At 51.5% G+C, this 15,525-nt stretch overlaps 1 protein-coding gene across 3 annotated transcripts in view; it reads right to left on the bottom strand.

Annotated features, from left to right (window-relative positions):
• The window catches only part of Ttyh2 (tweety family member 2), a 41,660-nt gene that overhangs the window by 14,445 nt on the left and 11,690 nt on the right, over window positions 1–15,525 (bottom strand). Inside the window, exons 3-6 of one of the 3 annotated variants that reach the window (XM_021635030.2) lie at window positions 13,386–13,497; window positions 7,254–7,474; window positions 2,748–2,843; window positions 2,313–2,385 (exon numbers count right to left, since the gene is read on the bottom strand). In XM_021635030.2, coding sequence (XP_021490705.1) covers window positions 2,313–2,385; window positions 2,748–2,843; window positions 7,254–7,474; window positions 13,386–13,497 — 502 coding nt within the window. Of the gene's footprint in view, window positions 1–530; window positions 659–2,312; window positions 2,386–2,747; window positions 2,844–7,253; window positions 7,475–13,385; window positions 13,498–15,525 lie in introns of those variants that run through there. The other 2 variants (XM_060386441.1, XM_060386442.1) reach the window with 2 other exon arrangements.

Genomic DNA, 15,525 nt, shown 5'->3' on the forward strand with positions numbered 1-15,525 from the left:
CCAGGAGGGCCAGCAGTGAGGGCCTAGACCAAAGGTCAGGAGGCTCTGAGTTTGGTTCCCCAATTCCCACCTTCCCTCCACTCGGCACGCCCTGGGTCAGTCTCTGTCCTACGAATGCCCTGCCTAGTGAGCAGGCTGGGGGAAGGGTGATGGTGTGAATCTGGCCCCACTGCCCTCAAAATAGGCTTCAGAGGACAGCGTGGCAGGGAAGGAACACAAAAGCTCTGCACAATGACCCCTTGACAGCTGGTGCTCTCCTCCCCGCCCCCTGCAGCTCCTCTTCACCCCTCTTCCTATTAAAATGCTACAGCAGCCCCAGCTCTGTCAAAGGCCCATTCAGTGCCCTCACACCCGCCTCTCCCGCACAAGGGCCTGACTAAAGGAATTAGGGAAATGGCATGGCTCCCAGCTCCCTGACATTCCATTGCACCCGGCTGCAGATAAAACGGCCTATGGGCTCCTTGAACAGCAAGATGCTTGGTGGGAGAAGGCACTGCTGGGAGGGAGCCAGCTCCCCAGGGGCACCTCACCCGTGACAAGCTGGATGCCATTGCTTCTTCAAAAGGCAGAGGCTGCCAGAAGCGGGACCGGCTCCACAGGCTCAGCATGGAGAGCTTCCCCGTGCTTGTCTCCGGAGAAGAGGCTGCCAGCCAGGCAGCTGTGACCATCACTCTGGGCAGCGGAGCCCCTCCCCACACTGTTTACAACCTCCAAAGGCCACCACGATGCAGTGAGCACAGCCTCGGCTCCAGCACCATCTTTTCGAGACCAGTCCTTGGTATGTGGTCACGGCAGAGGGGGGAGATGAGAAGTACCCATTTCCGTTCCTCTTAGTTAGCTTTGAGACAGGATCTCAAGTAACCCAAACTGGCCTTCAACTTCCAGCTCCTCTGCCTCTAAGGCTCTTAAGTGCTGGGATACCAAATGTGCGCTAGCAAGGCCACTTGATGCAGCGCTGAGGGCTGAACAAGGCTGTGTCAGCAAGTTACTGACGAAATGAGCATCCCCAGCCCCCGGCCCCCTTAGGGCTCAGACCTACAGCTTCTTACACACGAGGCAAGTGCTCTGCGGCTGAGCTGTTTCCAGCCCCACTCCCTTCAGAGTTATCTTATTTTATGGGCATGAGTAGTGTGTACACGTATGCACGTGGGTACCCCATGTGTACCTGGTACCTCAGCAGTCAGAAGAGGACATCAGATCCCCCGGAACTGAAGTTATGGGTGGTTGCAAGCCACCACGTGGGTAATAGGGATGGAACCTGGATCCTCTGCAATAGCAACAGGGTGCCCTCCTGCCTCAGTCTCCAGAGTAACTGGGGCCGTAGGCTTATGTCACCAGAACTGGCTCCTTAGCACTTCTGAATGAGCCTCTAACAAGAGAGGCCTTGTTAGTGGCCCAGGTGGCACCAGGGGCCATTTATTCTGTGGGTATGACAGACAAAGTGCCCAAGACCAGAGCTCCTAGCCATCCCCGGGGACACCGGGCAAGGTGTGATGTGGGTAGGGAAGAGGGTTGGCTTACAAGCCCTCAAATCAGAGGGGTCGCTTGAAATCTCCTAGTAAAACGTGTCTTCCCCAGCACACACGCACAGTTGTATGTGAGTGCATGTTCACACAGGCACAAAGCGACACGCACTCATAGAGCAAGCACCTATAAGTAGTGAATTCACACCATGTCTTGATAACCTCGCCTACAAGACTTCCACTGAGTGACTGGCGGGGAACATCGTGTTCTCCTGAGTTCTGCAGCCCAAGGCTCACAGCAACACGCACCTGCTGAGTGAGTGAGCCCTCAGCCAGCTCAGCTCCAAAATCAAAGGTTTCTGTTGTTGCTGTTTGAACATTCTCATATAGAATGTCCCTCGCTTTTCCATGACCCGAGGCACCATATTCAGAAGCATATGTACACACGGATGTGAACGTGAGGGCAACAGGACCGCAGGGACAGATGCCACCTTCTACATACGTGTGCCAGGAGGCAGGTAAAGGGATGGGCTTCCGAACCCACCCAGCTTCCACCGGGTTCACTCTTCATACCCACATGGAAGCTAACCCGGCCACCCACGAGTTCTCTGCATGCCCAGACAAGCAGCGTGTCTTGTCTTGGCTCTGTCCCCGAAGCCCTGTTAACTTTGGACAAACCTCTTCCTGTTCTCTGAGCCAGACCGAAGTGATCCAAGCCTCTTTAGTTCTGAGACTCCGAGATGGTGGGTAAGGGACTGAGCCAGAGCTAGCCTGCCTGGGGTCTTTGGACAGGACAGGACAGACAGAACGTCCCGCTCAGACCAGCCACCCGCAATCCCTCCCACTTACCACCGCTGCGGCGGTATCAGCAGCCAGGGAAGCCCAGCTGAGGATCAGGGTCAGCACTCCACAGAACAGCATGCTAGGAGAGAAGCAGACACTCTGGGGTCTTGTGAGGGGGGTCTTTCGGACAGCCTAAAATACCTAAAATTCAGCACCCTTCCTAACAGGCAGAACACTAGCCCCCCCCCCCTCCCGCTAACTGCTGGGGAAGGGCTGTGGATCCCAGGGCTTTGGTCGATAAGACCCAGCTGTAACAGGCACAGAGATAGCTGGGGCGTGGGGCATGTGACACACAAGGAGTTCCTGCCTACAAGCAAGTTGGGTATCGAAGAGGGGATCCTGGCTACTGCCGCCCTCACAGCCTGGCTATGCCTTCTTTTCCCTCCATAGGTGGTTCCAAGCCCGACTCTTCACTCCAGCACCATATACAGGGCTACTCACGAGGCTAGGAGACACCTGGAGCGCCTGGCCAGTCCCAGGCAGGTGACAAGGCAGATGACCAGGTCCAGGATGAAAAGCAGGAGGTAGGAGAGCCACCTGGGCGGAGGCAAAGACAAGGTGAGGACCGGCAGACTAGAACTCCCCACCTACTGCCCTTGGGAGGTCAGAACAGCAGCCCAGGCCAGCGGGAACACAGACCTGAGGCTGAGGGTCAGCAGGGGCTCAAGCAGCTGCAGCCTCACTTTTACCCAGACAAAGCTGAACTCGCCTGCCCCTTGCCTTAACCGCCTAGTGGAATACCTAGACTAGTACTGGGCACTGGAACTTTCCATCATGGCAGAAACAATCTACAGCTGTTTTGTCCATTCTGCCTGCTACTATTCACAGCTGCCTACTGAGAACCTGAGAGGTGAGTTACACAAGAGAGAAGATGAAGCCGACTGTGGTGGCAGACACCTGGAATCCAAGCTCTTGGGAGTTCTAGGCCTAACTGGACTATATGGGAAACTCGGCCCATTCCCTCGAAGGATATGAATGTCTTGGTTTATTTAATGTTACTATTTTTTTTTTCATTACACTAGGGAACAAGCCCAGGGTCCCACACATGCTAACAAGAATTCTGCCATTGAGCTACATCCCGGCTCCCCTGCCCAAATTTTGATACACTTTGACATTCGTGGTTGAAGGCATCCGCAGTGGACCACATAGCTGTTTCTGCAGCTCCTGCCCCACAACCAGGTGGCTCCCATCTGCTTAGCTTTGTCTCTAGAACCCTCAGAGAGCAGATCTAGTAAGGCCCGACACGACAGTTGCAGACCCGAGAGGCCTCCTGCTTCGATGGACGTGCACCTGTCTTTCCCAAGGCCTCTCCTCTTGAGCATCTAGCCTTTGTGCAGCACACAATGCGGTATCAGAGGTTTCTTCAACCAACATTTGTGCCAGGTGCTGAGCCTGGTGTCGGGATGCCAGTGAGAGGGCTTTGCTCTTGATTATCAGGAAGTTTAGGTGGGGCCAGGGTCAGGATGCCCCAGGGGTCTCATCTAACCTCTGAACTCACTCCTGAGTTCTAGAAAAAAGGTTGTCCTATACCAGCTGGAGACTGTGGCATGCCATTTCCTTCCCCCCCCCCCTTTTTTTTTTAATTTAAAGGCAAGGTCTCGTGTTCTACGGTGGCTTCAAAACTTGCTACGTAACTAAGGAGGACCTTTAACTCCTGATTCTTCTGCCTTCTCCTTCCAAGTGCTGGGATTACAGGCATGTACCACCACATATGTTATGTGGTGCTGCGGACTGGATCTGGGGTGTAAGTAGGACACTATGGAGGTGGCAGGAAGTGATAAGGCGCTCTGAGGAAGATGGAGCAAGCTGGAGGTCCTCAGAAGCCGGATACAATTCTTTGTGAATGGAGGTTTGACGCTTGAAAGCAGGGGCTTAACAGAAACCTTCAGTCCCCAAACAGAGCAGCAGGCACCCCATGGCAGGCCTCTGTGGTCCCAGAGATGGGAATGCAGCTCTGAGACATAGATAGAGCTGGCCTGCCACTTGCTGGAGGCCACCAAGGAGCCAGTTCTCTTTGAGAGAGAGTTGGAATCCATCTAGTGTCATGTCCCACTCTACAGATTAGAAGGTGGAGACTCATAGCAGTTGACATTTCTACTAGCTGCATGGGAATTCCACACTCTCCTTCCCTGAAGGGCCGTAGGTCCCCTCCCCCTCTCCCGGCACCGTCCAAAACATGGGTTCCATGCTCCCAACCTAAAGGTGCCTTGCTCCTTCTGTCCCCTCTCCCATCTGCAGGAAATCCAGATGTAGAAGGGCTCCTGACCCCTCCACAGCTGTAGCTGTGCCTTCATGGCTCCCGCACCGGCGGCTGCTGCCTGCGTAAGCTGTTCCTAGAAACAGCTCCTGGGTGGATGCTCTCCCAGAGGAGCCCCTGGGAGCTAGGGGAAGGAGTTCTCACCATGAACTTGGCCCTTGTCTGCTGAGCTAATGCTGCTGGCTTCACCCCACCCATCCACCCCCACACTCCACCACATCCGGCATCTGTAAGCCAGTGTGTACAGCTCAGCCCCAGGCAGTAAGCCTCGGCTCCTTATGTCCTCCGAGCTGGACATGTCTCCCTAGTAAAGTGCTCTGATGGGAGTGGATGGTTAGCTTAACAAGTGCTGGAAAGCCTTTCTGGAAAGGCTCCCCAGGAAGCCTGAGAGCTGCAAACACTAGTAGAGATTGGGAGCTGCAGGAGCCTGCTTGAACTAGTCTTGCTCCTTAACGTGACCTGAATAAGAAGCCCCTTTGGCTCCTCAGATATATAAAATCCTTACCGATTTCATCCCAGTCTTTACTAAGTTGCCCACAAAGATCAGCAAGGTACACTCAAGAAAAAAAGGCCAGGTCAATAAGGACAGCCCTCATGCCCAAGGATACCCCACTGGTCCTGATGTGATTTCAAAGGCTTGGGTAGTGGGCAGTACACTTAACAAGAGGCTCATCAGATCCCACTGTTGAGGGTCACAGGTGACTGCAGACCATCTCCTCAGAGCTGGCAGTTCCTTTCAGTCCCCTAGGAGGAAGGCATTTTGCCCATGAGTGTCTGTGAGGAATAACACAAAGGGCTCTGTCCATCTAGAATATCTATGACATGAAGGAACCTCGGTCTGTGGGATGAGCGATGGGAGCACCACCGGGATCCCAGAGTACCACACACACAGCTCAGGGCTGCGTGAGCACTTCCTTTTGGGAAAGGGAGTCTGAGGTGGGAGGCCTTGAGCATTTCCTCTGGACTCAGTCCAACAGCTGCCCGCTGGGTGCTGGGTGGGACTTTATGATATGTAGGACACAAGTCCAGAAAACCAGGGTACACTGTGCCGTGTTGCCACAGAGGCTCTGAGTTTTGTCAATGGCTTGAGGAGGTGCCAAGCCATTCGGGCGAGGAACGGATTCCAAGAGCAGACCCTTGTCATGCAAGACCCACATATTTGTTCTACCCTGTATCTATGGTGCTGGATGCCTGACCCTTTGAGCACAGTGACTCGCGTGTGACTGATGAAAGTCAGCCTAGGACAGAGACAGCCGAGACTCCTTCCTTGGCTCTCAGCAGTGACCCACCCTTCTGAGACCCTGTATTAGGAAGGAGGGCAGCCAGTCTGGGGTCTGTGACCTGAGTTTAGCCATTTAACCAGGGACATAAACAGATGCCACAGGCTGGATGAGACAGAGATGAGCTTGGCGATACCTATGTGAGGTGGTGTGGAGATTAACCTTGTCTTCTTGACAGGACCTAGAATCACCTAGGAAACAAATGTCTGGGCATGTCTGAGCAATGCTTTTTTTTTTTAATGTGTTCACACGAGTGTGTATGCACACATGCATGTCACACAGCATGCAGATGAAAGGACAGCTTGCAGAAGCCAGTTTCCTACTTCCATCGTGTGGGGTCCTGGCATTGAATTCAGGCTGTCAAAGTTGGCTCCAGAGGCCTCTACCAGTTAAACTATTTCAACAGCCCAAGATTTTCTGGGTCATGTTAATTGAGGTGGTCAACTGGTTGGTTTGACGTCCATTTGACACAACTTAGTCACCAGAGGGAGGAGGGAGAAAATACCTCCATAGAGTCTGGCTGCAGGCAAGCCCATGGGGCAGCAGCTCTCAACCTGTGGGTCGTGATACCTCTGGGGGATTCATACCCGATATCCTGCATATCAGATAGTTACAGTACAATTCATAACTGTGGCAAAATTAGAGTTATGAAGTAGCAAGTAAATAATTTTATGTTCGAGGTCACCACAACATGAGGAAATGTATTAATGGGTCCCAGCATTGGGAAGGTTGAGAACCACTGCTGTAGGGCATCTTCTCAATTAGCGATCAGTGAGAGAGGGCCCAGCCTATTGTGGGTGGTGGTCTCCCTGGGCTGGTGGTCCTGGCCTCTATAAGGAAGCAGGCTGAACAAGCCATGAAGGAGCAGGTCAGTAAGCAGCACCCCTCCATGGCCTCTGCATCATCTCCGGCCTCCAGGTTCCCACCCTGCTTGAGTTCCTGACCTCACTGCTTCTGATGATGAGCTATTATACTGAACTGTGAGGGAAGTAAACCCTTTCCTCTCCACGCTGCTCTTTGCTTGGTGTTTCATCACAGCAGCAGAAACCCGAACTGGGACGGTAACTAAGACAAACAGGAAAGCTGAGTACCAACACTTATCCTCCACTTCCTGACTATGGTTGTGATGGGACCAGCTGCCTCACGCTCCTGCTGCTATGGCTTCCCCTCCACAATGGACCACAGTCTCAAACTGTCAGCCCAAATAAACCCCTATTGCTTCCTTAAGCTGTTTTGGTCAAGATATTTAGTCACTGAAATGAGAAAAATACATAGCAGATGTGGCAGAGGTGAGGTGGTGCCCTCAGTGCCCCCTTGCTCAGGTGGTACACAGTGAGGCTGGGGGATGGAGCGGCTGCGTCTGCCTCTGTAGCCCCTCTTGTCCCCACCATTGCTTTGCAAGTTCCTCACCTGTAGTATTCTACGTAGGCAGTCTGGTGGGACAGCTCAGTCAGCTGCGCGGTGACCTCCCTCCACACGGGCAGCCCCGAGAGCTGGCTGACGATGCTGCCCGCCATCTGCTGCATGAACCTCAGGGTCTGGATGTAGTCACCCCGAGCAGCAAAGATCTCGCTGAGCCGGGCCAGGTGCTGTTCTAGCTCCACCTTCATTTTCTCGGTGTTTCCAGATACCTGGGGGGTGAGGGGAGGAAGGGGCTAGGAGTCTGGCCCTGGGATAGCTCTGGAAGGTCTCTGCAGGAGGAAGAAGCAAGCGGTCAACTGGGCTTGAAGGGATGTTCCTCACTGACACAGACCTGGGAGCTCGTGAGACTCTTGCTCCAGAAGAGTAGCCAAGGACAGAGTCTTTTCAGCTACTGCCATTGTGTGGGTCTAGAATGTTCCCCAAAGATCCATGCTGAAGGCACAGGCACAAACTGTGATACTGGGAAGTGGTGGAGTGTTTAGGAGGTGGTTAGGTCTATGACAGGAAAGTCATTGAGGAGCGCCCGTCCTCAAAGAAGGCATTGGAATCCTTTTGTTTGTTTGTTTGTTTTTGGAGCTAAGGTCTCTCTGTGTAGCCCTGGCCATCCTGGAACTTGCTCTGTAGACCAAGGTGGCCTCAAACTCTCAAGAGATCCACCTGCCTTCTGAGAGCTGGGATTAGAGGTGTGTGTCACCACTGCCCTTGGGACTGATACTGGAATCCTTTTTTTCTTTGCTTCTGTATAGAGTGAAGTGAGCAGCTCTACCCACCCCATGGGTTCATTCACCATGGCCTCTCCGATCAAAGGCTCCAAAGCAATGGGACCAGGCAGCAAGAGCTGAAACCTCCCAACCTGAACCAAAACAAGCCTTTTTCTTTTCCTTCCCTCCCTCTCACTTATTTAAAAACTGTTTCATGTTTGAGACAGGGTCTCAGGTAGCCCAGGCTGGACTCCGATTTAATATGAAGATGAGAATTACCTAGAGTTCCTGATCTTCTTGCCTCCAGCTCTCAAGTGCTGGGGTTACAGGCGCACAAACTTTTTTTCTTTATAAATTTGATGGCCTCAGGGCTTTGTTATGGTGCTGGAAAGCGGATGATAAACTCATAGCCCAGTCAGTCACGTTTGGCCCTGGTGTTCTGGCTTTTACGGGGCTGCAGCTGGAGTTTCTCTAATCTAAAAACTCAAATTTTCTTAACGCTTGGGCAGGAAACCCTATACAAATAACTCCAAATATGACCTCCAAACCCCCAAATCTGAAATCCTGAACACTTCAGGCCTCCTGAACTCCAGAGAGGGAGGCTCAATCTGGACTCCAAATAGGGAACCAAAAGAATCCATTTTCTTCCATAAACATTTTCCTAAAGTTTGAATCACTTGGGATTATGACATCAAAGACTTAGAGCCCCAGGCTGCTGCCTTGTGCTTTAATCCCGTAGGGTTCCCAGGCACCCTCCAGGAGAAGGGGTTTGTCTCTGAGTTAGAATCAGTTTGTAGTGTCCCAACCGCAAGGCAGAACAATGAGGCCTTGAAAACAGAGAACAGATGCCATCTCCTCCCAGCCAGGCCCTAGAACAGGAGGAGGAAATCAGTGTCTTTGCCTGGGCTCATGTCCCACCATCCACCAGGATGTCTGCCCTGCTATGTTTGTATAGCGACACCTGTCATTTGCTTGGACCTTAAGTCTACCCCAAAAGAACATCTGTCTATACAGACAGAAATGAAAGAATCGCTCAGTGACTGTCCTCACCAGCTCCTAAGCAAGGGGCAAGGTGCAGCTTATACTGCAAAGGTCATACATACTCTTTGGGGAGGCCACAGCCCCACAGCCATCTGAACAGAGCCTGCATGCTGGCAGCTGAGGGAAGAAGGACTTTGTTTGTTTTATTTTGTTTTCTTGCTAATTACCCAATGGTTTTGCTAATTCCTGAAGCTAGCCAGTAACTGGCTATGTAATCCAGGCAGACCCTGAATTTGAGATCTTCTTGCTCCAGCTTCTGTGATAGGTGGGACAATAGGACTATGCTACCAGGGTCTGGCTTTGCTGCTTTGACACTGTCATACTCAAACAGCTGGAAGGAAGGCAGGGTGCCTTGTTAATCCTTACCCAGCAGGCTTGGCTCCCACAGCCTGCAAGGCACAGAAGAGGGGCAGAGGAGGGCATAGCAATGAAGCCCACAGGCCAGCACTCTGAGTTCAGGGAATCATGGGAACTTCACGTTAACCTTGTGGCTTTTCAGGTCTTCCTTATGCTGTGACTTCCTGATTCTAAAAGAAAGAAGGGCTCTGTTTCTCTGTCAGCACCTCTTCCATTTTCTGGCTTCTGCCGAGTTCTTTGGAGGTGGTGACAGATTATGAGACACCAAGATAGAGACAGATATGATTGGCCATGCTGGCTCATGTCTGTAGAATCCTAGCACTTGGGAGGCTGAGGCAGGAGGATTGCCTTGAAGTTAAGGCCATACTGGACTACAGATGGAACTGTTATCTCAAAATTTAAAAAAGGCCTTCCCAAGCCTGGCAGTGATGGTATACACCCTTAATCCCAGTACAGAGACAGAGGCAGACAGATCTCTGTAGATCTCTGGTCTACAAAGAGAGTTCCAGGACAGCCAGGGCTGTTACACAGAGAAACCCAGTCTCAAAAAACACAAACAAACAAAAGTCAAGGTCGGGCACTGAACCCAGTTGGCAGAGTGCTTGCCTAGCATGCAGGAGGCCCTGACTTAGATCCAGAACATCCAGCAGATTGGGTGTTGCACTGAACATTATAATCCCAGCAGTCAGGAGTCTGAGGCAGAAGGATTAGTAGTTCAAGGTCATCCTTGGTTATGGAAGGAGTTTGAGGCCAGCCTGAGCTATCAGTGAACCTGATTTAAAAAAAAACAAAACAAGCATAAAGATAACAGACAAGTCCCACAAACAAAACATAAAAAAGTGAAAATTTTAGGGAACATCCAGGTGTGATGGCACGGGCCTAGTCTCCACAGAGAATTCTAGGCCAGCCAGAGATTTGTAGAGAGCCCCCGTCTTAAAAAACAAAAACAAAAAAACAACCAACCAACCCACCCAAACAAACAACAACAACAATAAAAATTAGAGACTAGGCCATATACAGTGTAATCTGAAAGCTCAGAAAGTTGAGGCAGGGGGACCAGGAGTTCTAGGACAGCCTGGGCTACATAGCAGAACCTTGCAGAAGAGAAAAAGAAAAGAAAAGAAAAGCCACAGGACAATCATTTTTTTCATGGGAAGAGATAGATAGATAGATAGATATTTAGATGGAGAGATGCAGAGATGGATGGATGGATGGATGATAGAACAAATCACAACAGTGGCCTCCCTGAAGCTTTATGCTTGCTCACATGGTTCCCAGTCCTTGAGGTTCAAGAAGAGAGGTGTGATGTCCCCAAGATGGACTCTGGCTTTCTGTTGGGAACGGAGGATGAGGGGGGCAGCCCAGCTCTTCCACCAGGTGGATACATAGAAAGTCATTAAGGACGGGGATGTGGTTTTCAAGTTGTGGTCCCCAGGCCAGCAGCTTCGCGAAAGAGCTCATTAAAAAGGCAAATTCTCAGCTTGCCTCAAGAAGGTGAACTGGAGCCCCAGCAGGGTGGGGCTACTACAGCCTAACAAGCTCTCCTGGTGATTCTGACGCAAGCACCAGGTTGAGGACCTCTGGGAGGGAGCACTGGGCTGACTATGGAGCGGGTTGAGAGGAACACCATCTCAGATTCAGGGAAGTAGGAGGAGGGAAAGAACATAGGGCTAAGACCTGAGACCTGGGTTCTGTGTTCTTGCTGTGTGATGTCCTAGTTTTCAGCTGTGGGGAGATGCCACCTCTCTGTGCCTCAGTTTCTCCACTGAGCAGTTTCCCATAGGCCTACTCTGGGTTCAGGATGGTGGGGGTTTCTAGTAGAGGGTCCCTGGCTTTTGTGTTTGAGGGCAGCCCTGGAAGGGACTCTAGTTGACCCTTTGGATGCTAGATCTGTGCTCCAGCAGGGCCCAGCTTTAAGTCATCCTGGCTGGCGGGGTGAGTCTCCATCCTGACTCTGCCACCCACAGCCTCCCACAACCCCAGCACTTCTACTTCATGGTTATTGCAGTAATTATTATAATGACACCATTATCTTAATCCTCCTGGGAGAGAGCACGCTATAGTTTACCACTTTCGCTGGTGGTAATTCACCTGATGCCATCTAGCCATTTACCTGCAATTTGGACCCCACCCCTTGGATGAGGGGGAAGGGGCTATAAGGATCTAACATCTCCCTGGAGTCCTCAGGCCTGAGACTGTTGGGCACCCACCTTGAGCCTTCATCAGCCCCTTAAGTAAGAGAGGCAGAAGCTTCTGTAGCTGGCAGCACCATCACAAAGCCCCGGGACGAACATCCCACACTGCAGTAACACCCAAAGGGTAAGGGCCTGTCTTCAGGGACAGGGTGACAGAAGGTCTAGAGAGCAGGACTTATACCAAGTGCTCAAACCTGCCTCTGGAGGGCTGGGAGCCAAAGACAAGTTCCCAGATAGCAGCAAGTTCCTCCCCTGAGATAAGGACGGAATTTTCCCAGCAGTGAAGGTCAGAGCGCTGGGGCTTTCGAGCATGCAAGCCTCTCCCACTTGGAAGGAGGATGGCTGGAGACGGGGGAGACAGTACAGTGCCAAGGACAGGCAGAAGGTGTCCTTGGGGGCTCGATCCCCATCAGGACCAAACTAAGTAAGAGTGGACACGTTCCCAGGGGCCACCTCCCACAAGTCCTGGGCAGGACACAACTGGAGCAGCACAGCCTGTCTCTTTAAGGTGAGATTTTCTGTCCCTGCCCCCCAGGGGCTGATGGAAGGATTAGAACTGTAGAGGAGCTTAAAGGAGCACTGGGGAGGGGGCAGATGAGGTTGAGTCCTCCCTAGGAGGATGCCAGGCTGTCACCTATTCCTTTAGTTAGGGCTGGGCTGGTGGTGAAGCCCGCTGCCACAAATGTGCCTTTTCATACTGTGGAGGGACCTGGTTTAGAGAGAGTCAGATGTCCAAGAACTAATTTTCCTAAAATCTGCAATTGGCCTTTTCCACCAGAGTCCTCAGGTGAACCAGGACAGGCACCTGTCATGGACAGGAGCTGTCATGGAGCCACATAGAACATCAGCAGGAAAGAAGATTGGCACTTTGCAAGAGTGACAGGCAAGCAGGGGCCAGGGTGATGGGCCAGAGTCTCCAGACACACAGATGGGTTTATGAAGACTCTTTCCACTGTGCTTGCATGCATGTGTGTGTGAGTGCATGTGTGTGTGTGTGTATGTGTGTGTGTGTGGGATGTTCCCTTGTTTCTGAAGGTTTTTTTCCATCACTTTTTTTTTTTTTTGTCCCTAGTGTCCCCTTTTGATTTGTGGATCAGAACTTTGTACCAGATACTTTGAGCTAACATTAAAAAAAAAAAAAAAAAAAAAGTTCACATTCAGAACTAAGGATGTAGCTCAACTGGCAGGGTGATCACCTAGCATGCACCACGCTCAGGGTTCAAACTCCAGCACTGCATATACCAGGCACAGTGGTGCATACCTGTATACAGGTATAACAGGCCATCGCTTACACCAGGCACAGTAGCGCACTACACACAAGCAAATGAACCAGACAAACAGAGTTCCAGTTACACCCAGTCTCAAACAGGCAAACAACCCATGCCCGGTACACTATGGTGGCAGTGTTCCCAGCACTGGGTATGCAGAGGCAAGACATCACGGGAAGTTCCAGTGATACTGTTCTGCACAGTGGGCTCCAGGCTAGTCAGGGCTACACGGGGAGACCCCTTGTTTTGAAAACAGCAACAACAAATAGCTGCAAACCCATGTTCGAGGTTTCCTTCGGGGGTGGGGAAGTGTCCAGATGTTCTTCAACCAACTGGGGCCGTGGGCTTGAGCTTCCCCGAAACCTCTCTTGACCTGGGTCATAGAAACTGTTTTTGCCTTTGGCAGGACTACTGCTCAGCAGGAGCCTGGCCCACAGCAGCCATCACACAGCTCTGCAGGGTGCAGCTGGGCTCCTGAGATCTGACTGGTACCCTTGTTCCAGCCTTGCTGATCTCATGGGTTGTGTCTGTGCCCAGCCACCTGCCCACAGTCCTTACCAGCTCGTCAATTCCAGAGAAGGTGTGGTTCGCATTGTCCAGGGAGTAGATCAGCTGGTGCACCCCGTCGTTTGTCTCGCTGTTTCCATAGAAACCAACACCCACCGCCGCACTGCAAGCAGAACCCCAAACAAAGGTTAGGGGCGAGACCCAGAATAGAATACACTTATCGCTCTTTGTGGGCGAGAGGTATGTGTGTGTGTGCATACATGTGTGTGTGTATACACAAGGAGGCCAGAAGAGGGTGCATGCCTTCATCTGTTACTTTCTGTGTTATTCCCTTGGGACAAAGTTTCTTACTGAACCTGGAGTTGACTGAAATGGCTACAATGGTAGCAAGTGAGCCTCAGCTGTTTGTCTGTCCCGGTCCCCATCTGTATAGCACTGTGATTACAGATGTGGGGGCTTCTTCCGTGGGTGCTGGGAATCCAAGCTCAGGTGGATTCCTCACGTCTGTACAGTAAGCACTTTATCTCAGTTCCCCAGTCCAGAAAGTACTGTTAATCATCCTTCCTTCCTTTCCTTCTTTGTACTGAGGATTGAACCTAGGGCTATAGGCATGCTAGGCAGACACTCTACTACTGAGGTACATTCCCAGCCCTTGCATTTATCTTTTTAAAAATGTTTCTATAGCCAGGCAGTGGTGGTCCGCGCCTTTAGTCCCAGCACTTGGGAGGCAGAGGCAGGTGGATCTCTGTGAGTTGGGAGGCCAGCCTGGTCTACATAAGTGAGTTCCAGGACAGCCATCCAGAGTTGTTACACAGAGAAACCCTTCCTTGAATAATCAAAACAAACAAACAAATTGCTTTTAGGGCTGTAGAGATGGCTCAGTGGTTATGAGCACTGGCTGCTCTTCTGGAGGACCCACATTCAGTTTCCAGCACTCTAATGTTATAGCTCTAGTTCCAGGAGGATCTGACGCCCTCTTCTGGTCTCCAAAGGCACTGTATGCATGTGCTGTCCATGCACATGCAGGCAAGCCATCCATACACATAAAAATAGAAAGATGTCAAAAAAAAAATGTTTTTTTAGAGTGGTTTCAGGTTCACAGAAAAACTGAGCAGGTACAGAATTCCTCTGTTTGAGGATAGTCCCTGTCATGGCCTCCTTTACGAAGCAGAGTCCTTGCTCCAATGGGTAGCCCAGTGGGAACATGGGAACTACCCAAGGCCCACAGTGTGCACAGGGGTCACTGTTGGCTGAAATTCTACAGGTGGACACACAGTGTCGGGTACTGTCCCTGCCCTAAAACTCCCCGGTGCTCTGCTCCTCCTCCCACCCGGGGCTTTACAGTCTCCAAGGCTTTTTCTAGAATGTCCTACAGCTGTAGTCACAGCACGAAGCCTCTTCCGTTCACTTGCTTTTTCTTTTCTTTTCCCTTTTTTTTTTTCCTTAGTGACAGGCATTCAAGGTCCCCAGTGTCTTTCATGGATCAACAAGACACTTGCTTTCAGCTCTGCATAATATTCCATTGTCCGAATATATCCAAGATCCTTCAGCTACTGAAGGATCTTTTACTTGGTTCCAGGTCTGGGAAACTGTGAATAAAAGCCACTACTAACAGCCCCAGTGTGGGCTTTTGACTTCAGCCAGGGAGCTTTCCTCTGTGGCTTGGGGTCAGGGGGCATTGTCTGAGGGTGAAGGTTAAGGGCCACCCAAAGCGGCCCAGCAGAAGCCTGCTTGTCCTGGCTGGTACAGACTTCTGAAAGGCACTAAACTGCAGACAAGCCTGGGGGTTCTGATTTGGTGCAGCCTCTGATTTGACGCACTCAATACCAACCTCCAAGTTCCTCCTGACATAGCCAAGAACCCTGGATTTCGGGGTTCCCCTACCCCTGACTTCCCTATACATCCCCGATCTAGTCCCCTACTATGAAGGTTTAGCTTCTGGCAAGTTCCTTCTTACAGAGCTGAAGCTTGCCTGCCTCATTTAACCCAGAACCTGCTGGGCCCTGGTTCCTGCTTTGGGGTAGCTGGAGGAAGTCACCAATTCTGCCACAGACTGCACCTGTCAGTCTTCCTTTCTCCCTCCCTCCTCCTCTCCCTCCCTTCCTTCCTCCCTGCACTGTGGTTGCTCTGTCTACCTTCCTCAAAGTAGCCCCTTTGTCACCTCCTGCCTTCTGTTCTCTGAGACAGAAAT

The sequence above is a fragment of the Meriones unguiculatus genome, chromosome 7 (genome assembly GCF_030254825.1).
Source record: "Meriones unguiculatus strain TT.TT164.6M chromosome 7, Bangor_MerUng_6.1, whole genome shotgun sequence".
Taxonomy (NCBI): Eukaryota; Metazoa; Chordata; class Mammalia; order Rodentia; family Muridae; genus Meriones; species Meriones unguiculatus.